Source organism: Squalius cephalus (assembly GCF_949319135.1).
Source record: "Squalius cephalus genome assembly, chromosome: 21".
NCBI lineage: Eukaryota > Metazoa > Chordata > Actinopteri > Cypriniformes > Leuciscidae > Squalius > Squalius cephalus.
In genome coordinates, this window is record NC_137142.1 from 12,084,860 (window position 1) to 12,110,912 (window position 26,053).

Below are 26,053 nucleotides of genomic sequence, written 5' to 3' on the forward strand. Positions count from 1 at the left end.
CGTCGGCATAACAGTGGAAGCTAATTCCATGTTTCCTAATGATATCTCCTAATGGTAGCATGTACAGAGTGAACAGCAGCTGTCCTAGTACTGAGCCTTGTGGTACACCATACTGAACTTGCGATCGATGAGACATCTCTTCATTTACTGCTACAAATTGATAACGGTCAGATAAGTATGATTTAAACCATGCTAGTGCAATTCCACTAATGCCAACATAGTTTTCGAGTCTATTTAAAATAATGTTGTGGTCAATAGTGTCAAACGCAGCACTAAGATCGAGTAACACTAATAGAGAGATACAACCACGATCGGATGATAAGAGCAAATCATTTGTGACTCTAACGAGAGCAGTCTCGGTACTATGGTACGGTCTAAATCCTGACTGAAAATCCTCGCAGATATCATTTCTTTCTAAAAAGGAACACAGTTGTGAAGATACTGCCTTTTCTAGTATCTTTGACAGAAAAGGTAGATTCGAGATCGGCCTGTAATTGACTAATTCTGTAGGATCAAGTTGCGTTTTTTTAACAAGCGGTTTAATCATAGCCAGCTTAAAGTTTTTTGGTACGTATCCTAGAGACAAAGACGAATTAATGATATTAAGAAGAGGATCTATGACCTCTGGAAGCATCTCTTTCAGTAGCTTAGTCGGTATAGGGTCTAACATACATGTTGTCGATTTAGATGATTTAACGAGTTTAGTAAATTCTTCCTCTCCTATAGCAACGAATGAATCAAATTTTTCCTCAGGGAGACTACAATGCACTGCCTGATTGCGATACTGTAGTAGACGGTTGCATAGTTATAATTTTGTCCCTGATATTATCAATCTTATAAGTGAAGAAGTTCATAAAATCATTACTGCTGTGCTGATTTGGAAACTTCTGTGTTTGAAGCTTTCTTTTTCGTTAGTTTAGCCACTGTTTCAAATAAAAACCTAGGATTATGTTTATTTTCTTCTAATAGGGTTGAAAAATAAGCAGATCTAGCAGCTTTTAAAGCCTCTCTGTATGCAATCGAGCTCTCTTTCCATGAAATGCGAAATACCTCTAGTTTTTTTTTTTTTCCAGTTGCGCTCCATTTTTCTGGCTGCTCTCTTAAGGGCCCGAGTGTGCTCGTTGTACCACGGCGTTGGATTATTTTCTTTAATCTTCTTTAAGCACAAAGGAACAACTGTGTCTAAAGTGCTGGAAAAGAGAGAGTTAAAAGTTTCTGTTGCAATATCAAGTTCTTCTAAGCTATCCGGGATGCTAAGATGATGAAACTGATTAGGAAGATTATTGATAAAGCAATCTTTAGTGGCAGAAGTGATAGGTCTAACATATTTGAAACACGGAGTAGGCTTTGCAGCCTTGGCTAAATGTAATTTACACGAGACTAGATAATGATCTGAGATGTCATCGCTCTGCTGCAGAATTTCAACGGCATCAACATCTATTCCATGTGATAATATTAGATCTAGAGTATGATTACGACGATGAGTAGGTCCTGACACGTGTTGTCTAACTCCAATTGAGTTTACAATGTCTTTAAATGCCAAACCCAATGCATCTTTTTTATTATCGATGTGTATATTAAAATCACCAACAATTAGTACTTTATCTGCAGCCAATACTAACTCTGATAGAAAATCCGCAAATTATTTGATAAAGTCTGTATGGTGCCCTGGTGGCCTGTATACAGTAGCCAGCACAAATCTCAAACGTGATTTATCATTTATACTATATATTTTTACATTAAGCACTAACACTTCAAAAGAATTATATTTAAAACTTGATTTCTTAGTGGTTTTGAAAATATTACTATAAATTACAGCAACACCACCCCCTTTGCGTTTCAGACGAGGCTCATGTTTATAAGAGTAATCTTGCGGGGTGGACTCATTTAAAGTAATGTAATCGTTTGGTTTTAGCCTGGTTTCTGTCAAACACAGCACATCTAGGTTATTATCTGAAATCATATCATTAACAATGAGTGCTTTTGAAGTAAGCGATCGAATATTCAGCAACCCAAGCTTTAGCATTTGCTCATCTGTATTATAGCTGTTTTTTATTTGTTGAACATCAATTACATTTTTAACCTTAGATGGGTTTAAACGTTTTTTGGATTTCCAAATTCGGGGAACAGACACAGTCTCTATATGATGATAGCTAGGTGAAAGAGGCTCTATGTGATGGGATTTATCTGACCTGGGTGACACGAGGCCGCTAGCAGACGGTCGGTTTAGCCAGTCTGTCTGCTTCCTGACCTGGTGCCCAATTTGTCATGTTTGAGCTCTAAGACTATGAGCCATATTACTAGAGAGAAGAGCAGCACCATCCCAGGAGGGATGAATACCATCTCTTTTCAACAGGTCAGGTTTGCCCCAAAAACTTTTCCAATTGTCTATGAATTCTACAATATTATGCGGACACCACTTAGACAGCCAGCGATTCAGTGAACACAATCTACTAACTATCTCATCACTCCTGCGAACAGGAAGGGGGCCAGAGCAAATTACAGTGCTTGACATCGTACTTGCGAGTTCACACACCTCTTTAATATTAATTTTGGTGATCTCCGACTGGCGTAGTCGAACATCATTAGTGCCGACATGAATAATGATCTTAGAGAATTTACGATTAGCATTAGCCAGCACTTTTAAATTTGCTTTGATGTCAGGCGCTCTGGCTCCCGGCAAACATGTGACTATGGTCGCTGGTGTCTCTATTTTCACGTTCCGTGTGATCGAATCACCAATTACTAGGGCACAATCAACAGAATTCTCAGTGGGTGTTTCACTGAGTGGGGCAAATCGATTTGTTATGGTAATCGGAACGGAAGAGTGGTTTTTTGATCCGTGACTAGAGCGATCCCTCACTGTCACCCATTTGCCCGGCTGCTCAGGCACTACTTCAGCTGGAACCGCACCATGTAAAGAGTTCACGCTAGGCGCATGCAAAATAGTATCTAAAGCTCTAGCACTCTTACTATCCTCAATTAAAGTTTGGATGCGTGTCTCTAGTTCTGAAATCTTCTCTGTCAGCCTAACTGACTCCTTGCATTTATCACATATAAATCCTATATTGCCAACAGAGAAGGCTATGCTAAACATGTGACATGAAGTGCAGGTGACAATAACAAGACATTACTCACCGTGTTTGTTGACTGATTCTTACTCACCTGAGCAGCTTTTAATGAACTCAAAGGCGCGGGCGCGCAAGAGAAAAATAAAAAAATAAAAAATAGCTGAGCGCACGGGTGGCGCGTTAACAGGCTAGCAGTAGCGAATTACTAGCGTGTTGTGCTAGTAGTAACGGAAGCTAGCGATGTCAGGTTAATCTGAGATGTTGGGTAAGATTTATTTAGTATAAACAACTACAAATTGTAGTAAATGATGGTTCAAATCAAAGAAATACGAGGCTAAGACGGAGCTTACAGCACCAAAGCAAACAAACTCACAGCAGGCAGCGAGGCAGACAGGAGCAATCGATCAATGGGAAGTCAATGGGACCCAGAAACTGCCTGGTTACTGACATTCTTCTAAATATCTTCCTTTCTGTTCAGCAGAAGAAAGAAATCCATACAGGTTTGAAACAACATGAGGGTGAGTATATGATGACAGAATTTTCATTTTAAAGTGAACTATTCCTTTAAGAAATGGGCATGTAGGAAGGGCTTGACTAAAGTGGGGGGTTAGTTTTACCTACATTCATCAAACTCAGTACATATATTGTTCTCATCAAGCCGGACAACTTTCTAATTTACAGTCAGTAGCTCCGACCATCAGAAAGTTAGCTATTTTTGTTTGAATGTGGATTTCTTGAATCCAGCCATGAATTTTTAACTACTGCTCCAAAAGGCTTCATACGATTCACACCAAACTTTCTCAACATGTCAACATTTCAATATAGTGAAGATGCTTAATTGCAAACGGGTATTGGATATCTTCTAAATGATACATTACACCATTTATTTCTATATAAAATAATATAAATAAAAAGTGAATTCATGCTATCTGGTTGAAAGAAAGAAAGAAAGAAAATCAAATGAAATGCATACTATAAGAACTAGATGACAGCATAGCCCTATTTTTACACAGGGTTGAGAACAGTAGCTTCGTTTACATGGACACCTTCTGTTTAGATAGGAATGAATTCATTCCGATTTATGAATCCGAACATAGAATTCGGTTTACATGAACTCTAAATAAAGTGATCGGATTGATGTGGCCGTTTATATGTCACAAGCTTCAAATCGGAATCGGATTTTCTGAAATGCGCACATTGCATGAACATACAGTTTCCCCACTGTTTGCACATACTATTCTCCTAAATTACTCATTTTCTTTGATTTCGGGACGGAGATGACGAATAGAAGGAGAATTTTAGAATGACACAACATTCATTTATAACACTTCATTCAACAACAACAGTTCGTTCTTTGCATCATACATCATTACGCCATTTCTACGTCATTGCACATGCACAGTACTTTCCCAGTTTCAGATCCAATCCTATCAAGTGTTTACATAATCTTGATCGGATTACTAAAGGTTTAAACCACCGCTTACAATCCGAATAAAATTTTAAAAGTATTTGGCCAATTCATTCTGATTGACGTGGTTACATGAGACTTTTTTTATTCTGACTCTTTTAGTAGTCCGATTACATTCGGATTATTAGGGTTCATGTAAACGCAGCGATTGTTTTCAGACATAATTAATTACTTTTATTAGCTACTGTATTTTGATATACTATACAGTATATACTATAATATATATATATATATATATATATATATAGGCCTATATATATATAGGTTGAGTCTATTTTACACTCTTGATGGTTTATAGTTTAACCTTTTATTGCTGTGTGGTTTTGCCTGCATTACAAGATAAGAAATCTCTCAGGACTTAGGATCTGTTTCTATGTTTTAATGGCAAAATGCCTTTATTTTGCCATTAAAACATAGAAACAGATCCTAAGTCCTAAGAGATTTCTTAGAACCAGATATAACCAGTTTATTTGAAGTGCACTGACAACATAGTTTTATATAATTAGTTTAATAATAAATGAAATATATATATATATATATATATATATATATATATATATATATATATATATATATATATATATATATATATATATATACTTTAAGATAAATACCTATGGACTTACAAAATTTTGAGCTGCATATGATAACTTCACATTCATTTGAAAGTGACCTTTAACATCCTATAACATAAAAATGCATCTACATTTAAATGATCTCATGGATGTGGCTGTTATGGTTCATGGTAGTGGTACCAGCTGCTGCAGTAACACGCAAGTTCACACTTTAAATGCATATTGCCCACCATGTCCTAAAGCCACCGGGGTGGAGGTGGCGCCGGGGCTTAGACCCGTCATCGCTGCTTGCGGTTATATTTTTAATCTGACATAATATTTCACAATATTACTGTTTTTGCTGTATTTTTTATCAAATAAATAAGAGACTTCTTTCAAAAACATTAAAAAGTCTTACTGACACCAAACTTTTTAATATAGTGTTCTGGTTTAGTAATAAAAGTTACGCACACGTCATGTATGTGCTTACAGTTTGATCAGAAGTGGCAGTACCTTTGGCGGTTGTCCAGAGCCTATGCAGATGCACATGATTTTGCCATGGACCTTGCAGAGAAGAAGAGCTACGCTGAAAACGGTAATCACCGCTTTCATGATTACGGGTTGATATGTACAGTATATATACACTGTAGACATTTGAATTGAGAATTGAGAACTGAATCACATGACATAATGTTGAATTAAAATTCAAATTAAACTTAAAATTAAACATTTGGTGGCTTTTCTCATTAAGTTAATTAATTATTTGGCATATAATTTGATTGAAGTAGATTAAAATAGTTAAATAATTAACTAATTAATTTATAACCCATCTTGACTTATTCATGAAAACACTCTTAAATTTGGGTGCACTCTCCATCTCTGCCTTCCCTTTCTGTTCCTGTTTGTCCTTCTCTCCTTGCTAACACAATATCAACTCAGTCCATGTGTGTATGGAGGGACAGGAAGGATGAACTAGTTCAGTTTCTGATCCTTCTTTTCTATTGTGTCTTTAATTGCTGTTCTCCAGTCACTTCTCTGTATGAAAGCTTCATTAGCTATGTTTCCATCCGAAGTTGCGAATTTAACTTGTGCACACATTTGGAATACCGCATAAAACATGTACTAAAATCGGCAAAATATCTGTACTAAAAATGGAAGTTGCTGCAATCGGAGAAAGCCACTGTGACTTATTTATCCTACATCATAAATTACGAAACGCAATAAACGCTGTCATGTTATCTTGCATTCGGATGCCTGTCCTCAGTTGCATAACGCAGTGGTTCTCCACTGGTTTGGTCATTGTGACAAACACACAAGTACCATCCCACTTTACTTAACATAAACATAAATTGTTAGTCTGGCTATCACCAGACCAAGCTCAATATTTTAAGATTGAACATTGGTCTGGGGAGTCTGCTCTGTATTTTCTACTGCACAAGAGGTGTGATCAATGGGCATAGTTCAAATGACTCTGTACGCAACTGGATAGTCCTTCAACCAGTCAGACCAACGATCCAGGTGACGTACTTTGCAGCGAAAACTCCAGGCAGGAAACTTATCAACAAACGTGTTGGTTTGGAGCATTGATCAGCGGTTTGCATAAGCAGCAATGGCATCGAGCGATTTTTGCAGGTTGTGCAAAAAAAACAAACATGAAAGTGAGTGGTATTTACAACCACTCGAGCGATTTGTTGGCTAAACTAAAGAAGCCATTGAGCATCGTCGAGAGGTTAAAAGGAATTGGATTGGATTAAACCCGCCAATGGCGTGCCAGGTGGATAAGCCAGTTTGTGATTGGTCCCCGCATATTTGTAACGGAAGCAGGATAGAAGAATGTACAGGTTTCCAGCCAGAGCTGCAGGGCGAAATCAAATCGCCGGCAGACCAGTCTAATAAATTGTTAGAATATCACTAAGAATGATGAATAACACTATAAGGTAAGGCTATTATTAGCAGCCCCATTCAAGTATTACAAAAAAGTTAATACAAAAAAGTTAATAAGTTGGTATGATGACCACAGTCATCAAAAATATAGAAAATAACAAAATAAATGAAAACAAAGTAGTATTGTGGAAACTACTGAAACTACATTTACAATGATGGTAAATACACAACACTAACATGAACTGTAAATAAACATATGGACACTGATCCTGATGAATAGAATGAACATCATACCTACACGTAAATCCTTCCCAGCACGACGTACCAGTTACGTAATTTATTGGTGCTTTTTGGTAATTTCATGACTTACTAAACGTAACTACGATGTTACATGCTTATGATTTGCTCTTTATAGTGAAGTGATAAAGTTTGTTTTTCTAAGGTGAGACTATTTATTATGTTATAATGAAACTGACATATACGTCTACGATAATATCTTGTTTGTTGTTTTAATGATGTGCAATCTGATAGTAGTATTGAGTATGTCCCTCACTTTACAAAGACACACCTGGAGAGTGCACACATACTTAGACGAGTGCGCTTGCACATTTAGTGCACGCTTTCACTGCATGATTTAGTCTACTAAAATGCATTTAGAATGTCCCCAATATTCAAGATAAGGGGGCAAAAAAACCTCTGGATGTCTTTTACAGTCATAATATGGTTTATCAGTATCACACGAAGAGTGCCATTTTTCTCCAAATATCAGCATGATTACAAATGTTATATTGATTTTATACAACAGTTCAATAAACAAGTTAATATTAAGTGACTTACGTTTAGACACAGTATTGCCAGTTTTTGCTCTATTTCACAGACAAAAATAATTCATCATCATTCTGATGACAGACTTTGGCTCAGGTATTTCAGAATGATCAAACAAACATTTGAGATGCTGTGCAATGAAATTAGTCTGCTGGTTAGTCTAGTTATCCAACCACATCCGTGTGAGTTTTTTGTTGCCCACAGAGGGATTTATTTGGTAGATGTGTTTCAATTTTAGTTTATGCGCATGTCGTCTTATCATCGGATAAAAAAATGTATCCGCCTCAATTGAGCTCATGTTTTTTTACACGCATTTTTTGAATTTATGAGCATCTTGGTGTTTCCATCCAGCACTGTTTTTTTATACGATTTCCCAAACTGCTCATAAAAATCGGTGGATGTAAACACATAGCTAATGTCAAAGAGTTTAGAAGCAGGTCAATTATTACTGCTATTTAAACCTCTAGAGGAAGTACTGTATGTGTGTCTTATTAGTCCATCTATGAGCAGGTGTGTGATCATCTTCTGCAAAAGGAACCTTTGAATTTAGTTTTATTTAGGCTATAGGAGTTATAACAGATCGGATGCTGCTGGAGTGTTTATTTTGTATGATTTTTTCATTTCAGGAAAAAAAGTTGGTGAAGAGGCAATATCCATCAATCCACAGTGTGCAGAAGGTCATCAGTGGTGAGTTCATGTAGTGAATTAATTTGTTGTCCAATTAGGCAGTTTTTTTTTTTCATTTTACAACTGGGTGATTGAAGAAGTTTTGTAGCAGTATGAGACTGAGTCTTCAATTTGCGGTATGAGTTATCAATTTATGAATTCACAAACAAGAAAATTTTGGGGAAAAAAATGAGAGGGGTGAATAATATGTAGCTGTATGTATGAAAAACAATTAATGGTCATCTTTATTGTCATTAGGCATTTCATGCCAAGGTTGACATAATTGCTCAGTGGCACTGTTTTTTAAGTGCTGCTTACTACATGCCAAATGACGTCCATCTCCCCCTCTCTGGCCGTAATGGGTGGAGTTATATTTAGCAATATGGATATGGTTGGACTCTAGATCGACCAATTACATCCAGTAAAGGGGAGCTGGATGTCAAGCTCCACCCATTGGCTCTGCAGTGAGCATGTTTCAGACAACTTGGATCATGAACCTTCACCGCTGCAGCTCACTCTCTGCCTTCCGCTATTTTCCATATGTGTTTGTCCATAGAAATTTAGTAATGTAAAGCGACGTGATTGGCTGATGGTTTCCCGGGCACTGCACGCAGATGCGACTAATCATTAATCAAATTAATTTCATTAGTCAAATTATTTTCTTTATCGATAATAACATTTTATTGAGTAATCGTTGCAGCCGTACTAGAAACTTTAAACTTTAAACTTGGTTTTTCCCATCTGCTGTGACTCTTGTGCCTGTGGTTTGATATGTTTTTTTTTTTGTTTTTGTTTTTTTGGCTTTCACCCACCTATTTAAAAGTATTAATTCCCAGCACTTCCCGCTGACAAATTTTTGCGTAGACTTACTAGAATGTACTGTGCCATTCTATGGCCCTTTTTCCACCTCAACAATTTCAGTGTCCTCAAGTTGGATTCGAGAGGTTTGCAAATCTGTCCCTCATAAGTGAAACATATTTACATACTTGTTTGTAGCACCTGGGCTCCTGTGTGTGTTTGTGGGTATCTGAATATATATGTGGGTGTGCTTGTTATGTGGGTGTCCTGCACCGGAGGTGATTTTCAGGCCTGTCCCTCTGGATATACTCATCTTACAAAACTCTCTCGATAGCATCACCACACCCCAGGAATGTAAACACATGCAAAGACAGCCCCAAGCTGACATGACACACTCACCTACTTAATTGCAGTTGCTTGAAATTTCTGTGCTTTTATTCCATAATTAGTGCTGTTTACACACTACTGTTTAAAAGTATGGGGTTGTTTTTCAACATTGATAATATCAAAAATGTGTCTTGCGCACCAAATAAAAATAAAACAGAATGATTTGTGAAGGATTATGTGTGATCCTGAAGACTGCAGTAAAGGCCCCGATATACTTCAAGTGTAATCGAAAAACGAACTGGTGTGATGTCATTTCATACAAAATCAAGCCAAAACAAAGTTCGTTTGGAGTTTGTTTAGGGAGTTCGAAACAAGTTTTCTCCGGTTGGCAAACGCCTTCATACCACCATTGGTCCGTGGTGATTATGTAATAGGTTTGTTTTAACCCTAAGGCTCCACCTTCTTTGATGTGGAAATCTTCTCCGGTTCATTTCCTCAGATGAGTCTGTCAAGGTCAGACATCCACGAGTGAAAACAAACACTGGAGAGCTGCTTTATAGTAGAAATTAAATTGTAATTCTAATTGAAAGCAACACTGACACAGTTTTTTCATGTTTAAAACTGTAAAGATGTTTGGTTTAAAGCAATCTATGTATAAACTGCTCCATAAATAAAAGTGACGTGACTTTACTTGACATGAGTGTCGAGCTCATGCAAACATCCAGATCGCTATGATCAGATGCTTTCTTGACTGCTGTTTTCTCACTGATGTGCTTTTTAGTTGTGTAAATTACACTTAAAATACATTAAACTATATATGTATAGTTTAATATATATATATATATATATATATATATATATATATATATATATATATATATATATATATATATATATATATATATATATATATATATATATATATACATATATATTTCCTCACATTGAAAGTCCAGTGATGACAATTTCATCTGATGACAAGCTGCCTGTTAACTTTCTCTTATTTGAAAGCAGTTGACTGCAACACAGCTTTCTTTAGATCAGATCAGTTTTGCTCCCTTTAGTTTATTTCTTTGTGAGCTTTTATGGTTTGACTGTTTATAGTGGCCAATCAATTAAATACTGTAATATTCAGTGTTGCTGTGGTCAGAATCTTTGTGATTTGTTGTGTGTTTGCATTTGTTTGGTTACAGGGTGTCTTAATGAAGTATGTTTACTGTTCTCGGTATTTTGCCAGTGTAAATCCCTTTGCAATGCTTTCCGTTCCCTCACAGATGCCAGGATTATCAAATAGAGCCCTGTGGAGAGTCATTGTGGCGTACGCACAAGCATCTCCATTACAGCTGCTTTTATCTGTCCTTGGCATTACAGTTGCTTTTCATTGAGGATCTAGCCTTCAGCTCATTTGAAGTCTGTCCTTAGCACACTGCCATGACTCTGCTTGTTGTTGTATTATGCAATTTTTTTTTTTTTTTTTTTTTTTTTGTGTGGCCATATTCATGTATTCATGAGCAGAACCAATTTCAGTGTAAATCAGAAGTAAAACATTTTACATGTAGTTATTTAAATTCAAATAGATGTACACTAAGTTTGGAGTCGGTAAGATTTTTCTTATTTGAATTTTTTCTTATTTGAAGGGTGCATTTATTTGAAGTAAATAGAGTATAAAAAAACGGTAGTATTGTAAAATATCATTACAATTTAACATAAACAATAATTTGTTTTCTGTTATATTTTAGAATGTAATTTATTTCTGTGATGGCGAGGCTGAATTTTCAGCATCATTACTCCAGTCTTCAGTGTCACATGATCCTTCAGAAATCATTCTAATATGCTGATTTGCTGCTCAAGAAACATTTATTATTAGTATCAATGTTGAAAACTGCTTAATATTCTTGTTGAAATTGTGATACGTGATTTTTCAGTATTCTTTGATGAATAGAAAGTTTATTATAAATGGCTTTACTGTCATTTTTTGACCAAGTTACTGTATTCTTGCTGAATAAAACCTTATCAACAGTAATCTTTTGAACAGAGTGATTTACATTGGTAATCAATTGTATATTAGACATTTGAACAAACAACTAACCCCAAGTACTAAATGTTCATACATTATCCAGCGAAAATAAATCATTCCTCAAAAGGTGAAACTTATTATCTTTCTTTTTTACATATTTATTTATTTTGATTTCAGTATGATAAAAAAGGGGGAACATTTTAAATTAATAGTAGCTAGACATAGCTTAAGTCCCTTTTTCATAGTTTTTATTAAGTACTAGTCGAAAATCATAAATATGATTCCTTAGAAAAGTAATGGCTTCATAGAGACTTAGCAGCCGCATAGCAACATCCTGGCAACCACACACAACTTTCTAGCACAATGGTGGTGCACTAGCCAGAAAATGTAAAGCTGTAATTTATGTAGTTGTATTTTTTTTTAACCTGTATCTGAAAGTCCTGATGCAATGCAGAGTTTGTGTCTGTCTTGCTCTTCTTTTTATGTGCAATTAGTTCAGTTTATGGGGTTTGACATTTATTTTGTCAGATTATCTGAGCTGAAGGTTTCTGTCAGTATCTCATGGTTTAAAAGCGAAATGTATCCTTCAATTTCACGTCATAGCTGGTTTTCTTCGCACACAGAGCGGCAGTTTGACCTTGAATGGCAATGGCAGCTCTTGTCATTGAGACTTTACTGAATGCTCAGCCCAAGGTGACGAGAGAGAACATTCTGTTCTGAGCCAAGAGGTGAAAGGAATCAGTTTAACTTTTAGACCTCTTTGTTTGTGGCCAGTTGCTCAGGGGATTTTTTTGCCCTTGAGGAAAATGCTGGGTAAACTTACATAAGCTTCTGGCTGCCACAAGTCTTACTGTTCTGCGGAAATTTTTTTTTTCTTTCTGTGTGGTGCATGAGTGTGTATGAGTCTATATAGCATGTCAACTCACCGAAAGTTCTCAAAGCAACTGTCAGAAACAGCCTATGGCCAAACCACACATTTATTTGTAGTGTCATTTTTGTTTTGATTTTTTTTTTTCTCTCTGTCCACCTGTTTTTCTCTCTGTCCACCTGTCCTCTCTGTACCCCTCCCCTCCCCCTTTTTACGGTGGCCGAGAGAGCTCAACGCGCTGCAACTGAAGAAAACGCATGCCAATAGAAAAACACCCGCAAATGTAGAAAACATCTTCATCAGTTTCACAACATGTGTGCTCCAAATACTCACAACACAACCAAATACAGAAACGCGCTGCAAAAGTTCACAACACAACCAAATACAGAAATGCAAATAGCACAGACCACAACTGAAATGTTTCCAGGGGACCCTAATAAGAGACGAACCCGGCTGAGACATTTTTATTGCCCGTGAGCATCCCTATGCCCTACTCCCTTCGAAGGGCAGATGGCAGAGCCCTTGAAGTGGGACTTTGGAGTGAGCAGGGCACTTGTGTGCCATTATGTAGCCGTTTGGATCGCACTTGGCGAAGGGAGCAATGAAAGACAACATAATTCCCTCATTATTTTCATCTGGGATGTTCCAGTGACAACGCAGCATAGTGACCATAAGCTGAATACCTGTAATTACTAGAAATATCTTATTATTGCTGTTAACATAACTGTTGCAAATAAATTTATATATATATATATATATACAGATGGTGGACAACCAGAATGAGACTTTTACCGCCGCCGTTCCCGCGGCGGCAAAATTGGGATGTGTATTTGCTGCCTTTTACCGCTGAGTGGCGCTGTAATCACAGACTTTGAAAAGTGTCAGTTTATTCTCTTTATGACGTAATCTGCCGCGGCAGTAATCTGAGCTGAGGTCGCAGATAAATTCAAGATAAATATTGTGGTTAAACGAATTCAAATTCATTAAATTTAAACAAAGTAGACACGTTAACATTGTGTGCCCAGTTTTTCTATAATTTAGAAAGGCTATGTCAATAGGTTACTTGTCATTTACTTCGTGTTATTTTAATGTGTTTGTAGATTTATTAACTGAAACATAACAGTGAAATAAATTAAAACAATTTACCGTAAAATTAAAACATTTTCAAGACTTGCAGTTCCTAACCGATGTAGTCGGTTTAAGCATTCTTTGTTATATTCAGAATTAAATAGGCTTACATGTTGTTATGATTATCAATTGAATTCTTTAATAAATAATCAACCACAATGCCTATTACTACCGCAGCAAAAATAAACCAGTCGAATTTCAAAGTCGTTCGCGAAATGACTTGGCTATACCGGGTGGCCAAGTGACAGGGCAAAACAGCAGCAACTGCGGCATTTTAAAAGGTAAGTTTCCTATCTGTTTATTTAAAAAAAAAAAACAAAACATGCATGGCGCAAGATCTTGTAAAAAAAAAAAAAAAAATGCATTATTTGAACAAAAATGAGACCAAAATGAGAACAAAAATTTAATATGTAAAAATATAAACAAATCAGAGAATAAAACAAACTTTTAGGGAAAAAATATAGGCCTATTATGCTACAACAGAATTGGTTAACATTAATGAAAGCAAAATATGTAAAAATACATTTCAAACAAAATAAAACAAAACAAATTCATAGCCGAGTGGTAGGCTATAACTTACATTTCAATAATTCAGATGACACGGGTTCTAATCCCGAACAAATATGTGCTACTTTTTTATTATTAATGCAGATAGATTTGATAGTTCCAAAATATTGCTACACCATATTGTTTTTTTTTCTCCTATAGCCTATATTAAATATTTTATATTTATAAAATACAATTACCATTCATTTCCATTTTACATTAGGGACAATTTTTATCCAACAGAATGGCTGAATTAACATCTGCATAATAATAATAATAATAATAATAATAAATAAACAGCACAAGGTCTTGTAAAAACACTTTAAAAAAAAATTTTCGACACAATTTCGAGACAGTAAATAGCCAATTAAAAAATAAAAAAATAAAAAATAAAAAAATAAAAAAGAATATAACAAACTTTTAAAACAGAGAAAATAGTAGATCTAGGCTATTTAGACGATAGCTCTGTGGTCAATGCATTAACTCTCGGAGCTTCAAACGATCTGAGATCGAATCTCAGTGTACGACAGTGTTTATGTTTTTCCGTTCTTGATGCTTAAAAATTCATCTGTTTATTAAAGTCAATCATCTTGTTTAATTATCAATTGTACATTACAACATAAATTTGCTACATTCCAGTGGAGCCGCTGCAAAGACAACACATCTGATGAAGGACTGTCAGCCGATCGCACCAGAAAATGAAGATGATGAAGCTCGCCTTTAATCTGCTAAAATATTTTTACAGTTTATTTATTTAAACAGGGTTGCATCGAGTTTATTCCCTTTGTGATGCAAAATAAGAAACACTGAATCTTATTCTTGCAACATTTTAAATTTCTATTGTCAAAGAAATTGCAGCTAAATTAAAAAATTAAAACGGTACAAAACGAAAAAAGTTCAAAGCAACATAAATTAAGAACAGGCGTTTTTCTTTGCCTCTCTCGCGCTGGATATTTTTTTAGTAAGTTTGGTCTCCCTCACTGCGCGCGGCGGGTCTCTCTCGAAATTAAGCATTTCAGCGTAAAAAACACCATACAGCTGATAATACTGTAGCCTATATGTCGCTGTGTGTCATCCACACAAATCACGAAAGAAAAAACTGTAACAAATAGCTTTTGTTCCTTCAAAGATACAACATGCCTTGCATAATTCACCTTACAATAAAACGAGGTGGGTCGCAAATTAAAGAGCTCTGTATCTGCTAAATTGAAATTGTGTGTGGAAAACCTTTAAATACAATCAATAAAACTACTATATATAATTTAATAAGATATAGGGCCTACTGTACATAGGCTATGGACTTTTGGAGATTAATCCTTAAAAGAATGTTGCCTTTGCCTGCTCATCAGGCTGGCTGCGACACTCTCCATATGAAAGACGGAACATTAACACCTCTGTCCTGCACCCCCACGATAAAGCAACTATTGCCTTCTCCAACCCCCCACAGGCTAGCTGAGTTTACAAAACAAAACAAAGAGTTTGCCACTCGTCGTGGTGTGCCAAAACACTTAATTATAAACTTCAATATTTCATTCAAAACAATCTCAAAAGATTTGTGACATTTTGAAAAGCCGTGGATGCATTACTGCCACAGTAACCATGAACGCAACAGAATACTGGTTCTGATTTTATTGTTTGTCGTTTAAACGTATTTCAAAAGCAGTTCTGTTAAAAAATATATATATATAGCCTATATATATGATTTTTTTTAACAGAACTGCTTTTGAAATTACGATGGGAATTATTATAGGCTACAGAAGTAAAGTCATTGTATAATATTTGTTCCTTCCTTAGTGTAAAATGGAAATGCATGGTGATTTTATTTTGTAAATAGGTTTTAGAACTAGACAAATCTCTCTGCATTAACAATAGACTATAAAATGCATTAATAGGCTAAAAATAAAAGTAGTGCAAGTTAGTTCGGGATTCGAACCCGTGTCATCTAAATGATCGTAACGAAAGCTCAACCACTCGGCCACGATTCACTCGTTGTGAATTGGCCTAACGTTCCAGTGTGTGTTCGCTCGCACGAGCGAGAAGCGCTCTTCATTCAAATGAACGCGCCGCCGCGTTTGTCGAACACTAATTCAACATGCCAGAATAAAACCTGGCTTTAGAACAATCGATGCATAGCGCCACTCGTCGTGGTGTGCCAAAAAAATTACAATAATTTAGTTTCATTTTTTTCAGTGTTAATGTTTGAGTTAAAAAAAATCCTCTACAAATTAAATTAACACAAAGTCGGCTATAAGAGCCCTTTGGCTACGTAAAAAAGCAAAGGGCTTACAGTCTTAACATTTAGGCTACTTTGCTTAAATTCGATACATTTATTTTCAGTAGGGCCTAATACATTTAGGGATGTAATTTCAGTATATATGCTTTACCAACGCTTTATATTCAATTAAAGTTCCAAGAGGTCTGGTCTCTATATTTCCTTCTAACTTGTATATTTCTAACTTGTGCTTGCTGCGAACGCAAGTTATTTAAGGTGTCTCAACTGAATTCGTTACAAGGTTTCATTTAATTAAATTAATGTGCAGCAATTTGTACAAATAGAGTGTATATTAGGCCTACTATGTTGTAGCCATTAAATAATCTCATTTAGTATCATATTTGTTAAAATATTATAATGTTATTTTTTTCCATCTATGTTGAATATGAAAAGTGAACAGCACGAGTAAGATAGGATACATTATATCGAGACATGGATATGGAGTGGGTCAGACATGATTTTGACCACTTCATTAAGTTTTGTTTAGTAGAAAACCTTTCTTTAAAATGAATTTCGTTTTCTATAAATTGTATCTTAATTTTAATCAATTTTTCATCAACCAATTTCATGGATTAAATAAGTAAGAGAAGCAAATATAACAGACACTTATCATGCAGGCGCCCGCGCGGTCACTTGCATTGCACGTCAGCTGGAGCGCATCTCATCCTCCTAACTTAACGAAACTCAGCATATGCCTCACACAGATAAATACATCAAATACACAAAGCTTCAAATGTCTTCAAACGAAATAATTCAAAACGAAAAGAAAAAGGCTACTCTCTGATTAATATTTATTTTTTGTGCATTTCTCTCTAGGTGCGTTCACTACAAATATGGCGATCGTCAACTTCATCTTTGCAGTCGACACTGTCAGAAAACACTAGTTTATTGATAAAAATCAATGCACGCACACCGGATTTACAAATACACATCTTGCTTGTTGCACGCACACATCGCTATTATGTCGAAAAAACGAAATATTATGTTGAAATAACATTATTATTAATAATACATCTTTTAGAATATTTGATTAAATGCTGATTGTTGCGCTTGTTCAATTTAATAAAATTAAAACTTTAATTGTGATAATTAAAATAATTGAAAATTAAATATTTAGTGGCCAAGTTTTGCTAATTTATTATATAGGCTATTATATGCCTATTGCCTATATTAAGTAGGTCATATTAAGACAAGGCATATATTAAGTTATTTTAGCTGTTATGAGAAAAATAAATCTAACGAAATCTAAAATCTAAAACGAATAAATCTAAAAAAAAATTCTAACGCCAATTCAACATGCCAGAATAAGACCTGATTTTTGAACAATGCGTAACGCCACTCGGCCAAAACACTACATTTTAAACTTCAATGTTTAATTCAAAACAATCTCAAAACGCGTTTTGACATTTTTTTTTAAAGCCTATATACATTAAGGGCATTGAAACCAGGATCTTAACTAAAACGCGTTCCGCATAATCTCTCAAAAATTATGCCACACTACTCCATGTATTTTTTTTTTTTTTTTAAGGACTGCTTTTGAAATCACTATAAATTACTATGTAATTGTATCGCTCACGAGAGCTCTTCATTTATCTAATTCCTCAATAGAATAGTAAAAATATTCAGCGTCATTGCTCCTAATATCGTCTCTATTTTTAACTTTTGATTCTATTTTTTCAGTTCTAAAATTTATTCTATCTTTGGTTCTATTCTGTTGTAGCCTAATAGGCCTATTTATATATATGAAAAATATGCATATTAGGCTTAGGGTTTTACATTTAACCCACTTACATTTTAAAATACGGCAATTGCTGCTGTTTTGCACAATGTCCCTTTGCGCCACCTGGCGGTCATTTCGGGAACGACTTTGAAATGCGGCTGGTTTATTTTCGCCGCGGTAATTTCGCCGCGGCGGCTGGCGCGGCGGTAATAGGCATTCTGGTTGTCCACCATCTGTATACACCTAAAGGATTATTAGGAACACCATACTAATACTGTGTTTGACCCCCTTTCGCCTTCAGAACTGCCTTAATTCTACGTGGCATTGATTCAACAAGGTGCTGAAAGCATTCTTTAGAAATGTTGGCCCATATTGATAGGATAGCATCTTGCAGTTGATGGAGATTTGTGGGATGCACATCCAGGGCACGAAGCTCCCGTTCCACCACATCCCAAAGATGCTCTATTGGGTTGAGATCTGGTGACTGTGGGGGCCATTTTAGTACAGTGAACTCATTGTCATGTTCAAGAAACCAATTTGAAATGATTCGAGCTTTGTGACATGGTGCATTATCCTGCTGGAAGTAGCCATCAGAGGATGGGTACATGGTGGTCATAAAGGGATGGACATGGTCAGAAACAATGCTCAGGTAGGCCGTGGCATTTAAACGATGCCCAATTGGCACTAAGGGGCCTAAAGTGTGCCAAGAAAACATCCCCCACACCATTACACCACCACCACCAGCCTGTACAGTGGTAACAAGGCATGATGGATCCATGTTCTCATTCTGTTTACGCCAAATTCTGACTCTACCATCTGAGAATGTCTCAACAGAAATCGAGACTCATCAGACCAGGCAACATTTTTCCAGTCTTCAACTGTCCAATTTTGGTGAGCTCGTGCAAATTGTAGCCTCTTTTTCCTATTTGTAGTGGAGATGAGTGGTACCCGGTGGGGTCTTCTGCTGTTGTAGCCCATCCGCCTCAAGGTTGTGCGTGTTGTGGCTTCACAAATGCTTTGCTGCATACCTCGGTTGTAACGAGTGGTTATTTCAGTCAAAGTTGCTCTTCTATCAGCTTGAATCAGTCGGCCCATTCTCCTCTGACCTCTAGCATCAACAAGGCATTTTCGCCCACAGGACTGCCGCATACTGGATGTTTTTCCCTTTTCACACCATTCTTTGTAAACCCTAGAAATGGTTGTGCGTGAAAATCCCAGTTACTGAGCAGATTGTGAAATACTCAGACCGGCCCGTCTGGCACCAACAACCATGCCACGCTCAAAATTGCTTAAATCACCTTTCTTTCCCATTCTGACATTCAGTTTGGAGTTCAGGAGATTGTCTTGACCAGGACCACACCCCTAAATGCATTGAAGCAACTGCCATGTGATTGGTTGATTAGATAATTGCATTAATGAGAAATTGAACAGGTGTTCCTAATAATCCTTTAGGTGAGTGTATATATATCCATTATATATCTGTGTGTGAGTGTCTCAACTTTAAAACTTGCCGTCTCATCTTTGGACCCTGCATTACGTAACATTTCTTATGAAACTTATTTAAACATAACATGACAAAATGTGTACAATGTAACTGATGTATAGATTCATATCTTTCCCTCATGTTCTTTTTCTATCTTTTTTATTTATTTATTTTAGTTTTCAGCTCATTTTTCCTTTCTCATTTGTATTCTGATGACATTGAACATATTGTTAATACATTTTGTATATTGTATACAAAGTTGTATGTCATAAACATGCCATATCTGTATGTTTTGCAAAAAAAAAAAAAAAAAAATGATAATGAAAATAAAATAAAATAGACTTTGAGCTATAAGCATTTCTCAGCCGGGTTCGTCACTTATTGGGGTCCCCTGGAAACATTTCAGTTGTGGTCTGTGCTATTCGTGTTTCTGTATTTGGTTGTGTTGTGAGTATTTGGAGCACACGTGTTGTGAAACTGATGAAGATGTTTTCTAAATTTGCTGGCGTGTTTTCTTCAGTTGCAGCGCGTTGAGCTCTCTCGGCCACCGTAAACATTTCAAGATAGAATAAACTTTACAGAAGTTTCACTAGAACACTGGAAACTGCCTGAAGCTCACAAAACCTCCCCGACCTGTTCTAAGCATGAAGAACTACATTAATAGAGTAACAAACATCTGCTTGTTTTCTTTAACACTTTTTATGGATTTTATGGACGCATTTCATCCTTCAGTGAACTGGAACTTATCTGCTTTAAATTGTCTTTTTAATAATGAAACTAGATTTGCATTTCCTGAAGGAAATATCAGTGCTTGCGATACAGCATAATAATAAAGATGTAGGTACCGGGATTTAGACTTTGGTTCACAGTGACACCATCTTTGAACTTTAAAGGAAGTTATCAAGGGTTAAATAGATGCATGGATGCACCACTCACATGTTAGTATACAAATAAATGCTACAAATAATTAGTTCGAAAATGCATATGCTAGGAGTGTAATGAGATCTTGCAATATTCAAACGTGGCAATATTTCTCTTCAAGGTTAAAACCTGGCTTGCGAAATCAGCATGAGAGTGTGCAGAAGTCTTTTACTGCACATGATCATTCATTCTCAGAAAGTAAAACGTGGAATTCATTACAAGATGATTAGTGGGTAAAACGTTTAAAAATGCAGCTGCATTGTTTTGCATTTTGTGACTTTCTTTCGAATAAAATACACATTTTCTGGTCATATATTTCGTAAATTAAGATTTCTTAAAAATAATGTAAAAATATTTACTCGTTCTTGTGACCCCAATATCGTGTATCGTCTTGTCTCGTGAGCTAAGTGTATTGTCGCACCCCCAGAATATGTATTTCCAAAGCGACTTAAAAATGAGGAACATCACAAGCAATTTATGATGCATAATTCAATATACACTGCCATTCAAAAGTTTGAGATTGGTAAGATTCATAAGTCTCTTATGCTCACCAAGGCTGCATTTATTAGATCAAATATAGAGTAAAAAATAAAAAAAATAAAATGATAATCGTGCAAAATAACATTACAAGGATTCTTTAATGAATGTAAATTTTAAAAATAAACATTTATTTGAAAATAGAGATTTTTCTGTAACAAATTATACATTTATTGCATCCTTGCTTCTTTTAAAAACAAAAATCTTACTGACCCTAAACCTTTAAACAGTATTGTATATTACATATTGCAGTAGTTTACAATGACTGCATTTACAGATATAAAGATAGGATCAAAATTTGGTCATATTTGTGTCTGTATTACCCAGCGGCATTCTGAGTATTATTAGATGCCGTGCAGACTGCTGTGAATATTAATGCGAATTAATAAGTTGATTTAATATTCCAATAGCTGTAGAGCATGCCATTTATTATAGATTCCATTTATTAAAAAGGAAAACAAAATATATAGAAATTGAACTGAATTTGTTGCAGGGTAATTCTGGAGAAGGATAAATAATAGGAATTTCAATACATCGCTGCCTTGCAAACACATCTGTTGCTTGTTTATTTCTACTGGTATTAATTTCATACAGTATTTTGTTTTATACTTTCTTGTTCACAAAGTATTATGGTAAATTATAGGGGATGTTTATTCTTAATGCCTCTGTGGAGGGAAATCCCAGATTCCTAGATTGGGGCAATGTGTCAGGTGTGTGACAGCAGACATTCTGCCACTGGCTTCTATTGCATAGCTGTGGTTAAATGTTCAGGCCTCTAGACATTGCCATAACATGACAGCAATTAATATAAACACTTCACAAACCAATCTGTGAAAGGAGGGGGAAGGAATTAGCCCCGGGAACATTGAGCAATCATCTCCCCACCTGTACTCTCTCTGCCAGCAGTTGTTATTAGTAATCACTTCTGGTATGTCTTTATGTTGTTTCAGTTCAAATTTATTTGCAATTCATCATGCTTTAGACACATTAAAAGTTATTTGTGGTGATCTCTAACTTCATGTCCATGTTAGCTCTGTTCCAAAACCTACTGTGTACTGTCTACATAGGCGACATCCTAACTACAAAGAGTTCGATGTTGGCATGTTGTTGTTGTTTTTCTTTGCGTTTTCCACGCACAGATGACATCATTGTCCATGAAAACAACTAAATACGCTGTATTATGCATTCCAGCCCAGTACCAAAAAACCTGCAAAGTGTTACAAATGTATCTTTATAAACCCCTTTCATCTTGGGTAGCTTAATTCACTTAGCTTGTTGCAATGCATTTTGGGATTACATTATCCGTGAAGGATATATTTGATGCTGTCTTAGAATTTGGCCAAAGCAGCATAATGTTAGAAATTTGATTACTTTAAAATGCTGTCTATGTAGGCAGCAGATTTGGTTTTGTAACAGAAACAAATTTCTGTTACCCCCCCCCCCCCCCCACCCGTTTACTTTAACAGTCCTTCTTTGCACCATTGTGTCACAGTAGCCAATAGCCAGACAGAGAAATTGCTAAGACTTGCCCAAGTTTTAGTTTACTTTGGGAGGAAGTTTGTGAAATATGTTCTTAAACTGTCTGGCCTGCAGCGATGCCAAGTTCAGAGAACTAGCTCCTCAACAAGGTAATGCAATATTCAATCTCAGTCATCCTCTTTCCTAAACAGATAAACTGATGATACATAGTCAGAATTTCAAAGAATTTGAAAAATTTGAACAAAACATTTCAGCTTTTTCAGTCCAAGAACTGCCCGCTTTCACTGTTTGAGCAACGCATAGAGTGAGTTCATTACATTTTTTACATGCCGTTTAGCAGACACTGTGTATAGACGTTCTATAATAATGTATACTTCTTACACTTGGATGACATAGACATAACTTGGAGAACAAAGCAGAATTTGCCTTCTTGTTTGTGCATATCTAGTTTACTTGCTGTTAAGTACACAAATAGCCTGCAAACTTTAAATTTCTCTTCTCATTGATTCAACCTTAGTAAATCTCATTTGGTTTCTAGTTATACATAAAAAAATAAACTGTATGGCCTTTCTCTTGAAAGTTGCACAAAGTCAGCCAATCAGATTACATCTTGCTAGACTGAGATGTTCAGATGGTCAGTGAACAGACTGTGTGTGGTCCATGGCCTGTGGCTGAGGCCATTCAGTACGGCACAATCTTGACTTCATCAATGATTTAAAATGCTTGAGAGGGAATTTATATTGAAATAAATGCTCTTGCAGTCTTTTTGTTACTTGGATCCCTTCCTGCATGCATTTAATTTTCCTTTATTTTGTCATGGAATTGCAGTCTAAACAGCCAGTAAAACAGATTAGTTCCCACAGAGCGCGCACACACACACACACACACACACACACACACACACACACACACACACACACACACACACACACCAGTGTAACTGAGTACAGTAAGTCTATCTATCATGTTACATCTGTGCTTCTATTGAGTTTCTCTCTGGTGAGCTCAAGGTCAAAGCCTTTTGGATACAGGCTCTATCCCCGATTCAAACTCAGACAAACGGAGCCCCTCTCACCTTCTGTGACAGTAATTCGACCTCTTCACCCCTTGATCGAGCACATAAAAGGTGTTTGTGCCTGACTCCATTGTCTGACTGTGAGTACCAGCAGGATTTACATCGCTATGGTGGAAAAGCTTTGATCATCTCTCACCCGGCCCCTCAAACACTTTAACTACAGCACACGTACACACGCACATCAGCCCTTTCACCTACTTACTTTCTTTTTCTTTCTACATGATAAAAGACACCAATCTTTATCAAATAGCCTTGTTAAAAGTATTCATATTAATCAGAATAATTCTTCTGCAGTTTATTACATTAGTGTAACTGCATGTGGTTTACCAAGAAACTTGGCTTAGGTGTACAATTTGCATTTTACATTGGCTTTGAATGTAGTGCATTGGATGTCTTTGACAATTTGGTTGCTGTTTTGCCATTTCCAGGTTTAAAAACATAATAATGTTGTCTCTTTATCTCTCCCCAGAATTAAATGCTACTGTAAAGCGTAGTCAACATCGTAATCAATGCACATTGTGTGTTAATATTTACCAGAAATTGGTGCATATATACAGAAACTATCCTGGCTCTGATTCAGTTAATCATTATCCTGTTAACCATTATCCTATATGCCCTCAGTTTGTTCTGCTCTGTCTTCGGTTTTGTCTTTACGTTCTTGTAAAGTTGTTGCGTTGTTTAATCTGTATTTTTGATTTCAGTTTTTGATTATACTTTCTTGCGATTAACTGAAGACACAGGTGCACAAATCAATTGCTAACCATAGAAACAAACAAGAGAGTAATGAGTAACCAAGGCAACTAAACAGAGCGGGAAAACAGGATATAATACATGTTTTATAATAATTAATTAATTAATTAATTAATGAAATTAAGCATAAATTATATTCATGTATTAGTAATTGTTCTCTTTTCTTTCTGGTTTTCTCTTTCTAGGTATGCTATTCTTTGTGGACTCCTGACTGAATATGAATCTATTCAGAATAAAATTCAAAATGGCTACCTTTTTAAGGTGAGTGTTAAGAGTCTGTGGTTTGTGAATATGTGTTTTTAGGCAGTGTTCTAGATGTTCTTACATTTTAATTGGATTGCAAATATGTAGACATGTAGAGAAGGCTTTGAAAGCAGTGAATGCATCTCAGCATAAGTTGATTTGAGTTGATTTGAGTGGTTGTATGTGTTGATAGGAGCATAACATTAGCTTCTGTGAGAGTAAGTATTCATAATCTTATCTGAGACAAGAGGAAAGGGAATGAGGGTACCACACACACACACACACACACACACACACATATTTCATAAGAGCAGATCAGTCTCTGATACACGTAGCATTTTATCTTAGCTGTCAGCTAGATTTCCAAACAGCACACACCTGCAGAGCACTGGCAGGTGAGCTAGCAGTGAGAGAGAGAGGATCTGAATGACAGATGCGTGTGGTAGGTTTTTCTATGTTCGTGCGAGATAGTTCAGGAGAAAAATTTGTGGTATCTCAGCTGTAGAGATCAGCAAAAAAGACAAGTCGTGTCACAATGAAGAAATCTCTCTCTCTCTCTCTCTCTCTCTCTCTCTCTCTCTCTCTCTCCCCCTCCCTCCCTCCCTCTCTGGCTCAAGGATCATCTGCATAAAGCGATTGAGTTGAAACCTGAAGATCCTCTGTCATATTACCTGCTGGGCCGCTGGTGTTATGCTGTGAGTGACAGAACATTTGGCATATTTGTGATATTGTCATAGTTAAAGTCTGTATCAGGGTTCACAGTCATAAAAATCCTGGAACATACATAACCAAATTTTCCTTTCATTTATATATATATATATATATAATATTTAATAATATTACTATTTAATTAAGGAACATTTCTGTAGTGAATACTACCATTCAAAAGTTTGGGATTGGTAAGACATTTGTTTACATTTTGTTAAGAGTTCTCTATATTGTGAAATATCATTACAATTTAAAATAACTTTTTGTATATATTTTAATATATTTTAAAATGTCATTTTCAGCATCATTACTTCAGTCTTCAGTGTCACATGATCCTTCAGAAATCATTCTAATATGATGATTTGGTGCTCAAGAAACATTTCTTATTATCATCAATGTTGAAAACAGTTGTGCTGCTTTACATTTTTGTTGAAATCAAGTTTCATTTGGTCAGGATTATTGGATGAATTGAAAGTTCAAAAGAACAGCCTTTATTTGAAACAGAAATCTTTTGTTAAATTATAAATGTCTTTGCTAATTTTTTGATCAATTCAATGCTTCCTTGCTGAATAAAAGTGTCATGCTGACCTCAAACTTTTGAGCGATTTTTATAGTGAGTATAATCTGTAAAAAGTAAATAAATAAATAAATAAAAATAAATGAAAGTATGTAGAGAGAAAAATCTTGGAAGTTGATGATCAAAAATGCGTGAA

The 26,053-nt window shown here is 35.9% G+C and overlaps 1 protein-coding gene across 2 annotated transcripts in view; it reads left to right on the forward strand.

Moving 5' to 3' along the window:
• Window positions 1–26,053, forward strand: part of rmdn2 (regulator of microtubule dynamics 2) — a 63,033-nt gene that overhangs the window by 22,649 nt on the left and 14,331 nt on the right. For both annotated transcript variants that reach the window (XM_079855049.1, XM_079855050.1), the window contains exons 5-8: window positions 5,586–5,688; window positions 8,429–8,489; window positions 24,575–24,650; window positions 25,250–25,327. In XM_079855049.1, coding sequence (XP_079711175.1) covers window positions 5,586–5,688; window positions 8,429–8,489; window positions 24,575–24,650; window positions 25,250–25,327 — 318 coding nt within the window. The remainder of the gene's footprint in view (window positions 1–5,585; window positions 5,689–8,428; window positions 8,490–24,574; window positions 24,651–25,249; window positions 25,328–26,053) is intronic.